The following is an 11873-nucleotide window of genomic DNA, read 5'->3' on the forward strand; positions in this document are numbered from 1 at the left end:
GCCGTGTTTTATTCCCTTCTAGTCTAAATTCAGATTTAGGCGCGAGAAACCGTGATCCGCGCTGCGTTAGATATCTATTCTTCCTAGACATGTGTCTCGAGTTTGAGTTTATTTAAGAGTTTTATTTTCCTTTTAGTGGTCGATCGTGCTTAGATTAGTTAAGGTTTGATCCAGACACATGGTAGTGCTCATGGAAAATAATAAAAAAAAAAACTACAAAGAAAGTTTAAGAAAACAGTCTCCTCCCGAAAAATCGAAATAAAATAATAATGATAATAAAATGAAAATAGAAAACATATATAGGAACCCTCTGTCTCTCCCCGTCTCTGCAACTCGGAGGTGAGAAGGGGGAGAGGAAGAGGCAGGCAGAGCCTATAAAAAGTGGCCATCTAATTTGCTGCTGATTAATATATATACATACATATATACATACATACATACATAGCGAAACACCTTCCCCTCGTACTCTGCCAGACCTCCCCTACTCCTCCTCCTCATCATCATCTCAACCTCTGTCTCTCTCTGTCTCTCTTCCCCCGGCCGGCGCCGTTCTCTCCGCCGATCAAATGGTATGTGTTTCGTACTCCCTTCTATGTATAATATATATGAGGGCATGTGCAATTATAAAACATTGGCTGCAAGTGCGTTTGAGATCATCATCTTTAGTTTCGGTGTTCATTGTCGCCGATCGTTTAGAAATGATCCATGGCCGTTCTCCGGCGAATGAGCGCCGGTCAACTTGCCGTCGGTCCGTCGGTCCGTCGACGGAGTTGGTCTTATCTTAATATATGTAATCGTTGTTGCGGTTATATATATATATCATTGTTATTATATACGATATTATTATGGGCATAAGCATTTGAGCAAAAGGGGATGAAGGTTCTCGGCAGTTGAATAAATTGACTAGGCGTCGTATGAAAGGCATCAATTACTTTGCACACATAAATACATTAATCCATTGCCTTTTTTTTTAAGTACATCACATGGTATCCGAAAACCTTCAAGGCCCCCACTAATTTAGGTTTAAGTAAGATTCGCGTACTAAAATAAATAACTTTCACAATCTAGTTAGGATCTTCTTCATTTACAAGTTTCAAATCCGAAAACTTATTTAAGAGCAATTTCGAATCGAGCCATATGAAGCAACCCATAACCATGGCAAAAGATTAAGTCAATTACTTAGTATAGAAGTATATGTATGTATGTATGTATGCGTGCATGTATTTATTATCTATATGACACGACAAAAAGAATCTTTTGGAAAAATGCAAAAGTGATGACCGACGAGATGAGAGCGGCAACTGGCAAGGCCAAAGCAGCAGCGTACACATCTGGTATGTTGTGTTGGCACTCAAGGTAAAATTTGGAGGATCAATTCAAATGCCAAATTAACTTGTCTATACTTTCTTTTTATATAGATAGGAACCGATAGAAAGTTCATTAAAATTTTAAAAAAAAGCACGATTTTTGTCGGTTTCCTTTTTATTATAAAAGAGATTTATGAAACTCATTAATGATAATTTAGAAATTGAGAATTTCTTAATTTTAGATCGAGGTGATAATAATATTAGGCCGCACCACCTTCTTTATTTGATCGAATTACTAACTATGACCGCAGAAGTCGATAACCATCGACCGGTTTATGATATACACGAGGAATTGATCTCGACTTTGCTTTTCGTTTTTCCGAGATTTTCCTTGTTTGTGGCTTTTGGTATATAGCTTTGCACGCACCTTTTCACATTGCATTATTGCCTTCGAGCCGGCCCGCCGGGCGCTTGGTTGACATGAATCTTTTTTTTTTTTTTTCCCTAATGAATCAATCATGGGCATACATATTTATATATATAAAGAATTCTTTTCACGAATTTCTTTAATATACAATTTTCGAACAGGTCACCGAGGAACATAACGCGACAAGGGCGGTCTTAACGGCGCCGCTGACGTTGGACGGAGATTCGGACGTCAATTACGGGGCGCCCAATCTGCTGCAACGCGTCCTCAGTGTCCTGAAGAGTGTACGGCCAGGATCAGATCTCACCCACTTCCAAGTCAGTCAAAAGTCAAACCCTCACCGGATCTCTAGTCTTGAACTAATATTGAAAGCACTGTGCCATAAAAATATATGATTGTGATTATGAGATTTCTCGTTCCATTTGATTATCTTTAGTTTCAATATGAGTGCAGCTGCCCCCTACGTTCAACCTCCCGAAATCACAGCTCCAGTGTTTCGGGGAATCGGTTTTCTGCTTCGGGAAGGATTACTTAAGCAAATGCGCCAGTGCCGAGAGCCCCCTGGATCGATTGACATCGGTCGTTGCATGGAGCATCTCTACTGCAGCCCGTCCAATGGTCTTTGGCGTCGCTCCGTACAACCCGATTCTTGGGGAGACCCACCACGTCTCCAGGGGCAATCTTAATGTTCTGCTCGAACAGGTGAAGCCCCAAGTTTATTGATGCTGAAATTGGGCTAAAAAGCACCGTTGGTAAAAAGTTTTTGCAAATTGCACGCGGGTTATAGTAATAATTTTTTAATAATAATTTGGTGCAAAATATTTGAAAATGTTGCAATGAAATGTATTTTGTTAATTGTCCATTGACACCGTCAACTTTTGCTGACGTAGCATCCAGTGTGTCACATAGGCATCCGACTTGGCAACTGAAGCGGATCAATATAAATTTGAATGTCGAGTGACGGGGAAAACATGATGCAGCAAGGAAAGAAATTTAAATGAGTATTTTAGGTCGATACAAAATCTATTATAAATGTAACATGAGTACAAAAAGTTATGAAAACCGTAACAAGACGGTGCAAAAAGTTTTGCCGTGGCAGGAAGGATAGTGCAGTTTTCTTGCACACTATCCTCTCATTTTTTTTTTTGCTTTCTAATTACACGGCCCAAGAAAACTTTACTCCTCACTTCCCAGTAGAGTTCAGTTCACCCCCACCGGTATCTTTAATTGCAGTGCGTGTTCTTCAATGCTGGGTTATGCTTTTTTACCACATTATTATAAGATGTTGCAATATTTTAAAACTTTTTGTATAACGTACGTTATTACAGTGCCCAGAACTTTTTTCACCTTCTTGTTACGATCTTCAAAACTTTTTGTATCAATACGTTACATTTACTATAGACTTTGTACCAATTCAATTGCACATTTAAATGCTTTTCTCGTTACTCGACATTCAAATTTATTTTGATTCACTTCAGCTGTCACGTCGGATGCCCATGTTACACCATAGGTGCCACATTTGCAAAAGTTGACGGCGTCAATGAACAATTGACAGAATACACTTGATTGTAACATTTTGTACCAATTTATTACAAAAAAAAAAAAACTTTTTGTACCCTGCTTGCATTTTGCTATTTTTTTTTTGTACTAACAGTGCTTTTTACCCGCTGAAATTCATGTCACTTATACGTATTTATGTATGGCAATCCCTATAGATAGTGAATTCCTATTGTCGCACTTAGGCGGGTCATAAATGTTAGCTCGGTACATTAACATCCATCGTATTCTTTTATTTATTTTATCAAATTTTACAAGAAAATGAAATCTGAAAATATTTTTCCCAGCTTTCTGACTAAAGGATCAGTTTTCCATCAAAGAATGTGTAGGGCATCAGTTCTCACCTGAGATTCTATGTTCGATACTCAAATTAGACTATCTGTGTCCATTTGTTAGATATTTAGGATTTTTATTTTATTGTACTAGGTTCAGCAGTCTCCTTGTAACCAGAAAAGCATCAGTTTTCCCGTTTTCTGTTTGCAGGTTTCCCATCACCCACCAGTCTCTGCTCTCCATGCAACCGATGATCAAAAACAACTTGAGATGATTTGGTGTCAACATCCTGTTCCCAAATTTTTTGGTACATAACATAACCATGTTCGCTTGCTAGATTCCCTCGGACAAGTACTTTTTTCCAGCATAATCTTAACCGTTTTTTCTTTTTTTTTTTTGTTGATTTACGATTTACGATCTCGTGTGACATGGGGCAGGCACTTCAGTAGAGACGGAGGTACAAGGAAAGAGGCAACTGAAGCTCCTAAAGTACGGGGAAACTTATGTCATGAACTCCCCCAAGCTGCTGATCCGGTTCTTGCCCGTTCCCGGCGTCGATTGGGTTGGCCACGTTCAGATCACTTGCAAGGAAACGGGTCTCGAGGCTGAACTATCTTACAAGTATAGCATATTTGGCGGGAGGAACCATAGATTGATCAAGGGCAAGATCATTGACTCGTCATCTTCCAAGACAATATACGACATCGAAGGGCATTGGGACAGGTAAAACTCAAAAGTTGGAAACTTTTTCGGTAGATTTTCTTTTTTTCTGGTAGATCAAAAGCGGGAAATTTTGGTTCGTTAATCGTTTTATTACGTATCTTCTCACTTATTCGACTGATGTATAGGACTGTCACGATCAAGGACGTCAGCAGTGGGAAACTTCGGCTCATCTACGATGCGAAGGAAGCCATTTCAGGGCTGAGTACTCCTTATGTAGAGGATCCAAAGGTGATTGATCAGTTACTTGATTCAGCCACACTATGCACATCGTAGTTCAGCCTGCCTGAATACACGTGATCAATGATCGGGATCCGTTTTCTCGTGTTTTTTTGGACGTTCAGGGCATCTCAGAAAGAGAATCGGCCGTGGTGTGGGGCGAGGTGAGCCGGGGGATTCTGGGGAAGGAGTGGGAGAAGGCAAGGGAAGCAAAGAGAAGTGTTGAGCAGAGGCAGAGGGAGCTCCAAAAGGAGAGGGACTCAAGAGGAGAGAAATGGGCTCCTAAGCACTTCACTGTGACTCACAGCAAGGAAGATGGGTGGGATTGCAGTCCCATTGAAAGTCAGGTCCATCCAGCTCCTATAGCTGTTCCCTTGTGAATACCGGAAAAAGAAATCCGGAGATTCGCTCTTCTCGTACAGAATCTGACACATTGGCCCGTATAACCCTTATGGCGAGAAACAGCAGGCCTTGCTTGCAGGTTACAGATTCGTAAACGGTGGATATCATACGGATGTTATGCTCTCGGTCGTGGGGAACGATCAGCGATGCAACAAAATGCGTTATTTTTCTTCACTTGAAGTTCTCCTAGTTTTTTCCTATTATGATTTTAGCGTTTTAGGATTTCTACTGAAGGAATATCAGCAGTAAAACACATTCATCATTGAATACATGGAGTTTGCCTAGGACTACCTCGATGAGAGTTTGGCCAAGATGTTTACGCCACGTAGTGTACGAAAATGAGAAAGAAAGGGGTGAATATTATTCGATAATATATACGCAACTCTACAGATTTTTTTACATAAATCAACAATGTTACCGGATTAGTAAAATCCCCCCATCATCAGTATCAGCCACATTCATAAAGCCCGAAATAGGTCTGAGATCTATCATGTGAACCTCCTAACCTGAAATCTTCTCCCAAATGCTGTTAGCCTTCTTCCTTGCATCCCAAGAAAAAAGGTTCGAAAGCTGTACCCTACTAGGCCTGATAGTGACCGCTCGATCCTCGATGACTGTGCAGATGGTTCCTTCATGACACTAACAGATGATAGTGCAGAGGAACCAAGATGGGATCCCATTGGGTCGAGTTAAAGAACCGACCAAAGAATATAGGAACTAAGAGAAAAAATGAATTTATCTAGGCTCAGTGTGACAATGTGTAGTTTGGGAAGAGTCGCAACAATTTGTCTAAGGTCTCAGGAAAGAACTTCCTCGCAAACAAGTAACACGGCCGTTTCACTCCGTTCCATAGGCAAGGGTCTTCCATTTCTTTGTGCTGCATAACCCGAAACAAAAGAGAACATTCCCGTAAGTTCAGAAATCCTTTGGTCTAAAGAAAGAACCACAGATAAGGGACTCTTAAATGTCCACATACCTTGCCATCACTTGTTACATGAAGACTTCGATCGATTGACTGCGAGTGAAACAATCAAAGCACATAAACGAATAAGTGCCCTGCTTAACTAGAAACTGATTTTTTGGTTTCAAAATGAATCACTGCTTCCAAAAGAAATCTAAACTCATTACCGAAATATTCTTCAAAAGCTGGTAAGTGACATCTTGAGCCCTGTATGACTTCGGGTGCCACTTTCTCTCCGACCAATCAACATGGGTTATGGACCAGTTTGCTATACCATTTGGATCGATGAGCTGAAAACAGAGAAAGATTTAGTCCGTCAGATTTATGCTAAAGATAATAGATTCTCAAGGGGATAAATTTTGTAAATACTGCTAATTAAGGTGGTACTGCAGAGAAGATCCTCACATTGAAAAAGGTCGGCAAATAATGTTCGTCTGCAATGCAATTGCGACCATCAAGACCAGGCTGTAAACAACAAAAGTATGAAATCAATGTCAGTATTAATTATAATATATTCATTTTGCTCTTCCAGAAAGACTGATTATGATTTTTTTTTTGGCTAATGAATAAATGCAATGAAAAACGTCAAAGGACATTGACCTTGCAGTAGTCCCGGAACTTTGTGTAGTAGAGACTATCAGTGAGGACTATAAGGGCATGTTGCCGCTTCAATGAGAACCACTGCTCAAATTCAACATTCTGTAATTATATTCTGAGAAGGGAAGTTTTATCACTACTTATGGTTTCTTTCTCCAGAGCAAACGGTTACCTGTGCACCCTTTCGGAAATCTTTCTTCTCCACTTCAGGCAACATTCGCTCGGAGTATCTGCCATTCCCATGTGGGCCCGGATCATAAAAGCTACCAGGGAAAATGATTTAGTTGTTGGGGCTTCAACTTTATCAGAGAATGGAAAATCTTTTCCGAAGGAGAAAATTAGAGAATCAAAGTTGAATTTGACGAGATAGTGAGCAATACCAATCAACAAAGCTGACATTTGTGTGCATGAGATAGTCATAGATGTAGTTGAAAGAACGCAATGGCACACAACTGCAACTCGAGCAAGACACAGAGTATTTATTAGAAACATTTACCAACCACAATTTCCTTTTTGGTTTGCTGTCCTCCCATGAGTCCAAGAGGAAGAGAGACAGAAAGAGCCAGAGATAAGAAAGTTTACCTATCTGAAAGTAACACGAACCGCATGTTATCGGGATCTTTTAGAGCATTTGCCAGTAGTCGTCTTTCAGCATCAACCATAGAAATTTTACCCCACACAACCTGTGTATAGGAAAAACAGCAACACAATGATTCCAATCTACTTATATTCACCAAAAGAACCGTTCCTGGTTGTAGTTTTTATTGGTTGGTCTTGTTCTTCCTTGTTCTTTTTACATTGTCTCTTATGACTAGGCCATAGCAGATAACTCATTACTCATTAGAGCAAGTGCAAGAACCTGGTCACTGCGAATCTCACGATTCACAAAGTAACGGCTCACATGTACTGGTTTATCCTTTGAAGCATGAACATAGACAGAGAATCTTCCTTCATGGCCCTGCTTGAAAAGACAGACAAATGAATCAAAATTCCATGGCATAAAATGCAGTCAGAACGAGGTTTTCAACAACTGAGTGGATCGAAAAAAGAAAATTCCATCTAAAACACTGATCACTCCTATTTTGCAAGCCATGGTATTCACTTCTTCTTACACTGATTACAAAAATGCATTATGTGCATAAGATTTGGAATATGGCCATACCCCCAAAGTAAGAAAGCCAAGAATAACTAATAGTATCTATTTCTATCTGAGGATGAGAAAAACAAGAAACGAAGGGGAACATTTTGCAAGAATGGAAAGCTTGAGTACATTATTTTACAGGGTCCGGAGTGTCATCATATTACTCGCACTCTACAACTGATCTGGAAACCAATGACTTGCATTTTCACAATAAAGAATAAGAGATGTGAAAAGGAAATAAATTATTTAAATTTGGGAAAACAACAAGAGAACTCACTTGGAAGAATTTATCCCAGAGCATCTCAAAGGGCAAAGAACCAGGACTCAAGAACATGAATGCTATCTTTGGGTTTTTCCGTTCAATGGAAGGCGTGTACAGGATATCCTGAATCACGATTCGGGATGCGACTTCTTCGTCGGTATATTCCCTCACAGGAGCTGGAGGGAGCCAAACAGAAATTCCTTTACAGCCCTTTGCGGAGAAGATGTAACAACCAGAGCTGCTTCGAGGATGGTACGTGTAAGCCCAGAATAGGAAAACAGTGACCAAACAGATGAGAACTAGGATCCAAATCGGTCGCCTTAGGGGAGAACGTTGGCGATGCCCACTGAAAATCTGAACCTCGCCCATTTTCAAATGGCACCCTTTGCCTGTCTTCATAACTTAAGTAGAACAATTGCATTACCGCGTCCACTGAAATGAAAAACTCCAATTTGCTAACTGCCCTCGAGCTGTCCAGATGGGGCGATCTCCGGCTTTGAGTTATTGTGGATTATCTGGAACCAAAAGCAAGAATTAATTATCCATTGAGTTCATAGTCTTTGGTAAGATGGCATTGCATACAGTAAGATCAAAATATAAGATCCAAAATAATATCCATGACTGCTCTATCTTTTTCACTATATTGAATTGGATGGAAGCAAACCCGCCGATCAAGAAAAGACATCACCAAATTAAAAAAAAGCATTAATACCCGCTAAACAAGTGAAACCAGAGACCGATCCCCAATAGAAAAAATCTGTGATATGAGCAATTGTACAAATCACTGTCTTCTAGCCCAAAGCTTTTGCCATGCACAAGAAGGATAAATAAAATAGCTTAAGGTGCTGCCTTATAGTTAGGCTATACAAGGAGAAAAATCAGCAGTTCAACTCCTACTTCCCGAGTTCAGCAAGAATAGCAACCACAATCATCTTCACAGTTGATCCCGTCCCTAAGTTAGAAAAAAATAAGTAGCAGGCCAAAATTTACATCAGGTCCAATTCAGTAAGTGCAGGACATGAGTTATTGATAATTAGCACAAACCTGCCTTTCTGCAAATCAAACGGGAGTGGAAGTTCAAGAAGTTAACAAATACTGGTCGTGATCAATGATACAACTTCATCACCTTTCCCCAACAAGAAACACATAAATTTTACTAAACCCAGAAACAAATAATTTGAAACCAGACAGTCCTGTCTGTTTCCCCAAATTTTCAGTATTTCTGGTTGCCCCGACCATCACCATGGAAACAAGAAAAGAGCGGGGAAAAGGGAAAAGACAGAACATTTGCTTGTCCCTTAACTTCTAATCCACCCCACAGAAAGAAAGAAAACAAACTCATGATTCCACACTCCAATCAGGCCAACAATTCCTTTTCATACCGCCTGCTTTCCTCTTAACCAAGAATCAAATTCCGATCACACCCATCTCCAGAGTCAATCAGAACTTGCAGTACCTGATGAATCACTGAGCTGGGGAACACAAGAGGAGCCGCCCCGAATCCCAAATCAACGATCTTGAAACCCCGTCTGAGCTCTTTCTTGATTTCCTCGAGTCTTCCCGGAGGTCAAGATCTGGGCCAGAGAGAGCAGATGAAGGACTGGCCCCCCCTTGGACGGAGCTTCCCGCAGTGGAGGAAATGGCCCGTGGTCAGGGGTCTGTTTCTTGTCTATACAGGTACAGATGAATGTCAATATATATATATATATACACGATATGTGTGTATTATATATAAATATAAATATTTGTGCACAGTGGGTTCCAATTGGGGCAGCTGCTGAGAGGAAATGACTTGGTTTCTGTTCTGTTGTTTGTTTTTGTCTTTCGCTTTCTTTGATTTAGTTTCTCTCTCTAAAACCAGACAGTTCAATTGTTGAAGTGTCAGACCTGAGATGAGAGAGAAAGTCCCAACAATGGAAGTCGAAGGTTTTTATTTTTATTTTTCTATTTTTGCTTTTTCATCCGGCGACTTTTATTGCATATTTTTTTAGTGAAATTATGATATTGGCCCGACTAATCTAATTTTTTAATTAAAGGAAATAAGTGCCAAGGCATTTGATAATGCTGTTGCATATTTGTTTCTTTTTAAACCACATATATATTATTGGCTATTTATTTCTTTTGTCCTTTTGGTGGAATCCTATTTATTTCTTACTATTTAATATTTTCTCCGATTCTTTTACTTCTCGAGGTATATGCAATCAATCATCACTATGAATTAGACAAATGTATGACTCGAAATCCAGACCTGCCTTACACTGGATTCTATTTGATTAAGCTAAAATGCATTACTTAATTTGTTCTGGTCTTTATTTGTCATTTTTTTAAATATACATAATAATATTGAAAAATTAATAAATCTTGACTAGTTCAATTCAAATTGAATTGACTCATGAAGGAGTTAAGGTCTTTCAACATAAATTTTATCCATTCACGAGATTCAGATCCAAAATCTTATTTAACTGGAAAAAATGTAGAATCATTTGAATCAATTCGGGTTGATTTTATTTGTCTAATTTGATTTAATATATAGATAAAAACAAGTAGAAGTCATATATATAGGTTTATTATTGGAATTCCGAAAAGGGAAGTGGCCGCGTGTCTGTCTGTCATTGTCAGCTCCCAGGTGCTGTTCCGTTTTCTTGTTCCTTTTCTTCAATTTATTTTTTTGGCCTTCTCTTTTGATTTATTATTATATTTGGTAGATATCTTTTTTGATTTATTATATTGGCAAAATACAGAAAAGGTCAGGCACAGCCGAATCAGGTTGGCTAAAAGGCTTGCCATCTTTTAGCAATTGGTTGTTGATTTTAATTTTTCATATACATAAAATTTCATCTCACGGAAGAATTTGGGTATTGTGGTTAATTAACAAGAAAATTAATTGTAATTGATCTGTTTCTTCAGTTAATATCCAAGGTTATATATAGATTCAGTCATCAAGCAACAAGCATGTGGTAGTTCTTCTGTTGCAACTTATATATGGATCAGGAATAAAAAAAACTCACAATTCACCAGTAGATTTTGTTGTTGATCATTAGCCAATTACATAGACAAAAAAGAAAAAAAGAAATTTAAATCGTCATCCAGGTGTTCGACATAAAATTCATAAAACATGTGATATGCCATTTTGGAAGGAGCTGAATGTAACTGTCGTTATTTTTCCACGTATTATTCCCTCTCGTTTGGTTCACTTACAATACTCATAGCACATCGTAGTATTGTTTATCGATTTAGGCATCTGAAAACTGAATTCGGGTTTCTTAATATATATGGCCTTGCAGGATTTGGCCATTGAGTATAATTATATGAGGCGGAGCTATCAATAGTACAAAAAAAAAGTGAATTTGGGAAGGATGAAGAAGGTTTTCCATCTTAGGATGATAACTGAAAAAACTGAAAGATTTGTTTCCCAGGCAGAAGCACTGTGTTATGTATTCCATGCAAAAGACTAGCTAGTTTTATATCCCATACATTGCCGGGAAGTTTATGCATATTTTATTTTACGACTACACCGGAGAATCATAAAACAAGTATAAGAAAATAAAAAGTTAAATAAAGGGGATTAAAAATTTTGACAGGTGATAAAGAATTATATATGCCTGTTTAATCCACCGGAGGTTTGTTGTGTATTTACTTTCAATAATGGATAACTCTTTATAAGCCCCTTTAGGCAATTATCTTATTGTTCGGGATGCCTTTTCAAGCATCTCTCAGTCTGTTCGGGATGCCTCTCTAGGCATCTCTCTGTCTCGGGTGTCTCTCCAGGCATCTCTCTGTTTCTGGATGCCTCTTCAAGCGTCTCTTTGTTCTAGGATGCCTCTTCAAGCATTTCACCCAATGTACATTATTCTGACGTGCAATAAAACTTTACTTTTCGCCAAATATATATATATATATACATATATATATATATATATATATATCACATTGCTACCTCACTTTTCAGTAATATTCCTGAAAGAGAAGTAGATACTTTCTAGTTGATATAGTGATTCATTTAGCAT

General features: G+C 38.7%; 2 protein-coding genes across 3 annotated transcripts; one reads left to right on the plus strand and one right to left on the minus strand.

The window, feature by feature from the left end:
* Positions 1-310: 310 nt before the first annotated feature.
* LOC116188120 (oxysterol-binding protein-related protein 4C-like) lies at positions 311-5195 on the plus strand. Its single transcript, XM_031517279.1, has 7 exons — positions 311-569; positions 1896-2051; positions 2188-2436; positions 3775-3871; positions 4002-4287; positions 4413-4515; positions 4629-5195. Exons 1-7 carry the CDS (start codon positions 567-569, stop codon positions 4881-4883), a joined length of 1149 nt encoding a protein of 382 aa, XP_031373139.1. The 5' UTR covers positions 311-566; the 3' UTR covers positions 4884-5195.
* Positions 5196-5259: 64 nt separating this feature from the next.
* Positions 5260-9681, minus strand: LOC116188119 (glycosyltransferase BC10). 2 transcript variants are annotated; one of them, XM_031517278.1, is made up of 11 exons: positions 9323-9681; positions 7882-8381; positions 7365-7421; positions 7046-7146; positions 6844-6915; positions 6636-6726; positions 6467-6547; positions 6272-6331; positions 6034-6156; positions 5882-5920; positions 5260-5782 (listed from the first exon to the last, which is right to left on the minus strand). In XM_031517278.1, exons 2-11 carry the CDS (start codon positions 8263-8265, stop codon positions 5651-5653), a joined length of 1140 nt encoding a protein of 379 aa, XP_031373138.1. In that variant the 5' UTR covers positions 8266-8381; positions 9323-9681; the 3' UTR covers positions 5260-5650. The 2 variants fall into 2 exon arrangements, with proteins under 2 accessions (XP_031373138.1, XP_031373136.1); XM_031517276.1 differs by having other exon boundaries at positions 7323-7421; positions 9323-9677.
* Positions 9682-11873: the final 2192 nt, after the last annotated feature.

Source organism: Punica granatum, chromosome 8 (genome assembly GCF_007655135.1).
Source record: "Punica granatum isolate Tunisia-2019 chromosome 8, ASM765513v2, whole genome shotgun sequence".
NCBI lineage: Eukaryota > Viridiplantae > Streptophyta > Magnoliopsida > Myrtales > Lythraceae > Punica > Punica granatum.

What these genes read in the sequence shown, in the direction of transcription:
- LOC116188120 (XM_031517279.1), top strand. An exon ending in TTAATGTTCTGCTCGAACAG is followed by an intron (nt 2,437 to 3,774) that starts GTGAAGCCCCAA and finishes TTCTGTTTGCAG; the next exon opens with GTTTCCCATCACCCACCAGT. An exon ending in ATCGAAGGGCATTGGGACAG is followed by an intron (nt 4,288 to 4,412) that starts GTAAAACTCAAA and finishes ACTGATGTATAG; the next exon opens with GACTGTCACGATCAAGGACG.
- LOC116188119 (XM_031517276.1), bottom strand. Translation starts at nt 8,265, where the DNA reads ATGAAGACAGGCAAAGGGTGCCATTTGAAAATGGGCGAGGTTCAGATT. An exon ending in TTCGTGTTACTTTCAGATAG is followed by an intron (nt 6,916 to 7,045) that starts GTAAACTTTCTT and finishes CTCGAGTTGCAG; the next exon opens with TTGTGTGCCATTGCGTTCTT. An exon ending in AATGTCAGCTTTGTTGATTG is followed by an intron (nt 6,727 to 6,843) that starts GTATTGCTCACT and finishes TTTCCCTGGTAG; the next exon opens with CTTTTATGATCCGGGCCCAC.